The sequence below is a fragment of the Lathyrus oleraceus genome, chromosome 5 (assembly GCF_024323335.1).
Source record: "Lathyrus oleraceus cultivar Zhongwan6 chromosome 5, CAAS_Psat_ZW6_1.0, whole genome shotgun sequence".
NCBI classification, from domain to species: Eukaryota; Viridiplantae; Streptophyta; class Magnoliopsida; order Fabales; family Fabaceae; genus Lathyrus; species Lathyrus oleraceus.
Genome location: NC_066583.1, coordinates 199,921,148 through 199,929,164, shown reverse-complemented (window position 1 = coordinate 199,929,164; position 8,017 = coordinate 199,921,148). Strand labels below are relative to the sequence as shown.

General features: G+C 30.3%; 1 protein-coding gene across 1 annotated transcript; it reads left to right on the top strand.

The window, feature by feature from the left end:
- Window positions 1–2,626: 2,626 nt before the first annotated feature.
- LOC127082816 (protein disulfide-isomerase) lies at window positions 2,627–5,908 on the top strand. The gene is made up of 11 exons (XM_051023056.1): window positions 2,627–2,912; window positions 3,222–3,252; window positions 3,360–3,647; window positions 3,728–3,916; window positions 4,003–4,128; window positions 4,236–4,373; window positions 4,464–4,583; window positions 4,748–4,865; window positions 5,137–5,249; window positions 5,362–5,598; window positions 5,683–5,908. Exons 1-10 carry the CDS (start codon window positions 2,737–2,739, stop codon window positions 5,593–5,595), a joined length of 1,533 nt encoding a protein of 510 aa, XP_050879013.1. The 5' UTR covers window positions 2,627–2,736; the 3' UTR covers window positions 5,596–5,598; window positions 5,683–5,908.
- The last annotated feature ends 2,109 nt before the right edge of the window (window positions 5,909–8,017 follow it).

Below are 8,017 nucleotides of genomic sequence, written 5' to 3'. Positions count from 1 at the left end.
TATCCAACATCCCAAAGTTGGACCTTCACATACTTCCTGATTCAAAGAGAACCCAGACCACTTGATGAATGGAAAACATAAGACGCATCTTCATGTCTTCAAGAGCACACCCTCAGTTCAACCCTCTTGGCTGAACACATCCACACTCTGTGTCAATCTCTCTTCTAACCAGAACAGAAAACCACTTCACAAAATGTTCTAACATTAGTTAGGACATCCTCACAACATAACAAGGCCCACCATCTGATAATTTTCAGATATCACTGAGTCAACAGCTTAGTCCAAAAGAGCCAGACACAAATTGGGACACATACATTCTCATCCCATTACAAGAGATAATCTTCCATAGATAGCTTAGAACTCCTACCACAAGCTCCAAGTGATGAATAGAGAGACATCTCCTTTTGTCTTCAACTTACTACTTTTCTGCTCAAAAGTAATTTGTCTCAGACTTTCCTCAAGAATAATCAGCTGCCTTATGTTGATTATCTTGATCCTTCGAACTCACTTCTGAGATAGACCAAATGCCACTGGTTGATTACCTCCTTCATGAATCCTCATATGAAAAAGTCAAATGCCACTTACTAGTACTAATATAGTCTTCTTGCATAATGTTTCAAAACTATGAGGTTTGTAGTTTTATCATATGTATCATGGATTTTTTGATATTTAATTTTAAAAAAAAAGTTATATATTTTATAATTGCAACATTTATCTGTAATACATTTTTATTAAACTTATTTATTATTAATCATATAATATAATAATATAATAAATTAAAAAAAGTTAGAAAATTAATGGCTAAATTATACTTTTGGTGTCCTAATATTATTTGATTCACAAAATTAGTCCTCCTATTTTAAATGAATTTAATTGATATACACGAAAATTGTAAAGATTTTTTACACTATCAGTTAATCACAATCATTGATACAGTGTAAAACTTTTTACGCTGACAGTGCATAACAATTAATCTCATTTTAAATTCAAACAATTTTGATTCTCTCTTACGTTTTTCATAGAAAATCGATAAGATTTAATTTTTTAACTTATATTTTTATCTATAAAGTTTAACCGTATATTTATATACAATAATTTGCCATGTTTCACAAATAACTTCTCATTTAAAAAATAGAAACATCCAGACAAAAATATGAGTAGGAGACCAAAATAACTTCTCATTTAATTTTAAGTACAAAAATATGAGTAGGAGACCAAAATTATTTAAATTTAAAATTGGAAATCAAAACTGTTTAAATTTAAAACACGAGACAAATTTTGTGAATCATATAAAATGAGAGAATCAAAACTATGATTAAACCAAAATTATTTATACAATCAAATAGACAAAATACCATTTTTGTCACTTAACTATACTCTTGGATTCAAAATGGTCAGATAATTATTTTTCGTGTCAGATTGATCTCTTAATTCTTCAAAGTGTCATGTTGGTTCTTTTGGTCTAATTAACAACGAATTTAGCGATTGATTTTTGAATTTTTGAATTTTTATGTTATTAATTAAATGAAAAGAACTAACATGATACATTTTAAAAATTTAAAGGACCAATCTGACACGAAAAATAATTAAGGTATCAATTTAAATCTAAAGATATAGTTAAGGGAAAAAAAGTATTTTAAAATAGGGGACCGTGAATCATATAAAATGAGAGGATCAAAATTATAATTAAATCAAAATTATTTATACAATATAATAATACTATAAATTAACAAATTATTTGAAAATAATCATGTTACTAAAGAAAAATAAGATTATATTTTCACACTATTTTTAGTATGAATCTCATTATTTAGGAAAAAAATGATGTTACCAAAAGAATACTGAATTAAATTTGCACATTATTTTCAATATAAATCTTCTTATTTAAAAAAAAAATTATGCTACCAAAAGATGATTGAATTAAATTTACACATTGCATTTTCTAACTCTTTTATTTATAAAAAAAGTTAGACTTTTTTTTTAAAATTCTTTATACCAGTTCTATATTAGTTTATGGTATTATATTATATAATTATTTTTGACTTTTATTAATTTATGTGCATTAAAGTTAAAATTTTATTTAAGATTAATATTTAATTTATATATATGAATAAATTAATAGGTTTTTTTTATAGATTTTATAGTTATAAAAATCATGTAAAAAATAAATTTTATTTTATAAATATATTTTTTAATTTGAATAAACTGAATTAAAAATTGGTTGATTATGACATTTGGCGAAATTTACTTTTTATTTATACTCTTAAGTCTTAAATATCTTTTTACATTATCTTTTGTAAATAAATTGTCTTTAATAGAAGATATTAGTATTCATCATAATATTATTTTTCGGTCAAATAATTTATAAGCTTAACATTATTTAAATCAGTTATAAAAAAAAGGTTATGACTAACATTTAATATTAATAAAAATAAAAATAAAAACTTACTCTAAAAGTTTGACAAAAAAAACTTACCCAAAAGGAAAAAAATACTTAGGATTGAAATTGAAAACGTCCATATGACATGAACGTATCCTATGGGATTAAGCCACGTAATCATAGTACCAACGTGGAGCCTAGAGATTCGCCATTTGTTCAAAACTTGAGTGTAGAAAAGTCCAAAATATCTTTCCATAGTGTTTTTCTGTGTGCTCCTTCTACCTCTCAAACACTATAAACCCCCTTCATTCTCAGCATATTCTAAATCCATAAAATTTTATACCATATTTTCTACAATGGCTAAAATCGTTTCGATTTTCGGTTTTTTGTTCTCTCTTCTTGTGTTGCTTCCTTCTCAGATCTCCGCTGAGGAATCAGAGGCCAAGGAATCCGTCCTCACATTGGATAACACCAATTTCCATGACACTGTCACCAAGCACGAATTCATCGTCGTCGAGTTTTATGCCCCTTGGTATATTCCGATTTCGCAATTCGATTCATCGTTTTTTTTTCTGATCTGTTTTACTTGCTTTCGCTCTTTTGTAGATCTTAATTCTGATCATGTTTAGAGTGATTCTATTATTTTACTTTGATTTAGGTATTATATTTGTATATTTTATTTGTTGCATGCGCTTATATATGTATGATTTTTGTTAATGTTTTCGATTTTCGGTGATGGAATGTGTCATAGCGATGAATTATTCTTAACAGTATAGTATATACTATTGTATTTCATTTGCTTTTAATAGTTAAATTGATTTTATTTTGTTTATCTTTCAAGGTGTGGTCACTGTAAGCAGCTTGCCCCAGAGGTGATATTTTTTTTCTATAATTATTTTGGGGTTTTGTTTTATGTTCAAGTTGTATGATTACCCGAATGCAAATGCTGAGCTTTTTTTTTTATGTTTGATTTGTGCAGTATGAAAAAGCTGCTTCTATCTTGAGCAGTCTTGAAACTCCAATTGTTTTGGCTAAAGTTGATGCCAATGAGGAGAAGAACAAGGAACTTGCGTCTGAATATGAAGTTAAGGGATTCCCAACAATTAAGATTTTGAGGAATGGTGGAAAAAACATTCAAGAATACAAAGGTCCCCGCGAAGCTGATGGTATTGTCGAATACTTGAAGAAACAAAATGGACCTGCTTCAACAGAAATTAAATCTGCTGATGAAGCCAGTGCTTTTATTGGTGATAAAAAAATTGTTGTTGTAAGTATCAAACATTTGTATGTTTGGTTTATTTTAAGTGGTACACAATGGTAGTTAATCTTATTTTATCATATTTTCAGGTTGGAGTTTTCCCAAAATTCTCTGGGGAGGAGTATGATAACTTCCTTGCATTAGCAGATAAGTTGCGTGCTGACTATGACATTGCTCACACCTTGGATGCCAAATACCTCCCAAGGGGAGATTCATCTGTGTCCGGCCCTGTAGTTAGGTTATTTAAGCCATTTGACGAGCTCTTTGTTGACTCCAAGGTATTATTGATTTCTGCAGATTAAGTGTATCATTTTATATATTTTACTTTATTATTTGGCTGTCTAAAACTGTTTCATGCTCGTAGGATTTCAATGTTGAAGCTTTAGTGAAATTTGTTGAAGAATCCAGTATTCCCCTTGTGACTATCTTCAACAATGAACCAAGCAATCACCCTTTTGTTGTCAAATACTTTAACTCTCCCAATGCAAAGGTATAATATTTAAATCATTTTTGTTACTGCTACATTTACTCTGCCTTTGTTTTTTGCCTATATTATCCTGTATCCCAGAAACCTAAATTAGGTTTTATAATTGGCAGGCAATGTTGTTCGTCAACTTCACTTCTGCAAGTACTGAAGCTTTTAAGGCAAAATACCGTGAAATTGCCGAGCAATACAAACAACAGGGAATTAGCTTTCTTATCGGAGATGTTGAGTCCAGCCAAGGTGCCTTCCAGGTTTGTATCAAAGTGTTTATTATTTAAATATTTGAAGTTATTCTTTGCTTAATAGTGATATTTGACATATTGAATGACTTTTCTTGGCAGTATTTTGGACTTAAGGAAGACCAAGTACCTCTAATTATTATTCAGCATACTGATGGCAAGAAATTTTTCAAGCCCAATTTGGAACCAGATCACCTTGCAGCTTGGTTGAAGGCATACAAGGTAGGTTTTAGTTCCCTTAGTAGCTTATTGTATTTGCTGCTTTAATTTGCTTCCTTTATTTCTACCAGTATAATATTTTATATATACTCTTTCGTTTAAGATTTCAATATTTTTAGCTGTTGGTTGTCATGGGGAGTTTAAATCTCATCACATTTCCTTTTCAGGATGGAGATGTTGCTCCATTTGTCAAGTCTGAACCTATCCCTGCGACTAACAACGAACCTGTTAAAGTGGTAGTTGGGGAAACTCTTCAAGAAATAGTTTTCAACTCTGGGAAGAATGGTATACATTTCCTTTTCTTTTTGGGTTTATTCTACATATTATCCGATAAATTGTGGTATTCTTTGATCCTGCTATGATTACAAACTTTTGAGTATGTATAATATAAGTTACACATGGTAAATAACATGTCTTTCTGATACTGTTAAGACATTTATTAACATTCACATGCATCATTGTCTCTCATTCCTGACTTGTATTAATTACTTGTTTGCCTTGATCATCATTGATAGTTACATCGATATAATTACTAACATAACTATACACCTTGCAGTTTTGCTTGAGTTTTATGCCCCTTGGTGTGGTCACTGCAAATCATTGGCTCCAATCTTGGACGAAGTTGCTGTCTCATTTCAAAGTGATCCTGATGTTGTTATTGCAAAACTGGTAAGTTATGTCTGTGATGATTAGTCTAGAAAAAGACTACCATGGATCTTTACTTATATTTTTTATTTTGAAAATTTTGACACTTTATTCTGTGTCTTACCTCACTTACTAGGATGCAACTGCCAACGATATCCCAAGCGATACCTTTGAGGTTCAAGGTTATCCCACTTTGTACTTCAGGTCAGCAAGTGGAAAGGTATCACAATACGACGGTGGTAGGACAAAGGAAGACATCATTGAATTCATTCAAAAGAACAAGGACACAACTGGTGCTGCTCAGCAAGAAGTTGAACAGCCAAAAGCTCCTGCTCAGCAAGAAGTAGAACAACCTAAAGATGAGCTTTGAAGGGTAATTTTTTTGTTGCCAACTAAATTCTACTGTCATAGAAACTCTATTCAAAGCTTCTCATTTATATTTTTAATCTTTTTGCAGAAAATGAGATGTTTCTCTGGGAGAATACAGCAACAGGGTTACCTGCAGGCTCCACAACTCCCTTGTATCTCAGAATCAGATGTTAGGAAATCTTAGTGCCAATCAGTCTTTTTTTTGCTTTTCAATCTCTTTTCTGTTTTCTTCATCTGTATTGCTAAATAATGAGTTTTGTCGGAATTTAGTACTGGAACAGTTATTTAAGTAAAATCCAATCGGAGTTAAATTAGATGATGTTTACAGTTATAATAACATATGCCTGCTCTCTGTTTTTTATATATAAAACGAAGTGATGTGCTCCAACTGGAAACTAGACTCCGGATACTTAATTTAATATTGGAGTAAAATTTAAATTAGGAGAGGAGAGACACCGTCTATAAATCGTTTTCTTTGGACACTTAAAGTAAAACTGAGTAAACAACCTTTGTTTTTTAAGGCAACAAAATAAGCTTTGGACAACGAATTATATAGTTTGTTATTTGGACAGATAAAGTAAAACTGAGTAAACAACCTTTGTTTCAGTTTATGAAAGTGGCTTGGCGCTTTCAAGCTAGACACTGAATTAAATACAATTATGAAAACTTTTTAAATGCTATTTGAACTTAACTCAAGGTAACTCATACAACACAGGAAATGTTGCTCCATTTGTTAAAAAAGATGTGGATTTTGATAATGTCACTGTGGACAACAAAGGGATTGAATTCAGCAGAGTTAATTAAGGTAACTCTTCCTCCCAACCAAATGCCTTTCTCTCTCCAAAGAGCCAGTATGTTTCTTAATTTTAACAGAGAAGAAAGAAGAACAAACACACTCCTTAATCCAACTCATCCACTTGTGACCAAAATTCATTCTTCTCGGAACATTGAATAAATAATCCCAGAAAACAGAGTCGAAAGCTTTTTCAAAATCAAATTTGAAAAGAAAAAGACCTAATAACTTTAGATAAATAAACATCAAGGTAAAAAAATTGTTCTAGTGACAAGTCATGAATATCATGAGTTAAAGTTAAATTTTTTATTGAACATATAGTTTAATATTCTTTTACAACATTCATTAAAAGTTGTGAACCATATGTATTCATATTAATTTCAATTTTACTTTATGAAAGTGAACAAATAATTAATTTTATTATTAACTCTAATATTTTTCTTTACAAAATTTTGATGTGTTTGATACGTTTCTAAAATCACATTTACAGTTGTTTTCTACATAGCTTTTTAGAAGCTCTAAGGCTTGGATTCTGTTTCATAACACCAAAAAATTTAGGCAATTTTTTCCACACCTCTATAATTCTTACAAACCTTTGGTGAAAATTCAAAAATATCTATAGAGTTTGAAGATGCATTGATTTCCCATAAAAATGAACGCGAGACTCATATTATACTTAATATTAGTCATCAAGTCCTTTAAATTAATTTAATATTCCACTTTAGTCTCTTAATTAAAAAACGTTACATGTCAGTCATTTAACTTCATTTCCATTATCTTATTTGGTCTCCTCCGTTAATTTATAAAAAAAAAGGTTAATTTTTTATAACATGGCATGACAACAAGACAATTGGAACAAATATGAGTCAACATATGTAATTAAATTGATGCACTATTCAAGAATTTATGCATATCTGGATAAACCCTATTTTTTAACGAAAAATGAGTGTTTAATGCACATTCGTAAAGTGTCATGTTGTATTTTTTTTAAATTTAGTATGTGGTGTATCTGTATAGGCATACCTTGAATCACCCCTGAACCCGGACCAAAAATTGTGTAAACATAAATAAAAGATCTAAATCATAAAATTTGTAAACAGGAACAATCGACATTTACCCAATCATTGCTGAACATATATTACTTATGCATTAAATCCTATCGAGATTACATCGTTGACGACAATAAATTCAAAAAAAGTATCGATTACAATCTAAAATACATCAAAACTGCATCACTTCCTAAATCTAATATTGATTCCTCATTCTGTAAGAACAAGATTTGGTTCTGCATCTGACCTTTAGTTTTGATGATAACAACACATTATTTTTTAGAGAATAATTTAGTACCCTAATGGTTTTATCTAGTGTGCAGCTTTTGCTAACATGTTCTGATTCTGAAGATTTGGCGTGTGGCGTCATCTGATTCTAGACTCAACACACTTTGCCCCCAAAGAGATACAAAAGTGCTTTACAAGATTAGGTCAAGTTCTGGAACGCTCTTAGACAACGATTCTGATGAACGTTTGTGCTAAAAGTTCTGACTGTGACTATGATATAAGAGCCTCTAAAGATTTGTCAAGATCTCAAGATTATGCATTCTCAAGTTCTGAAGACCAGGTTTTGAGGAATT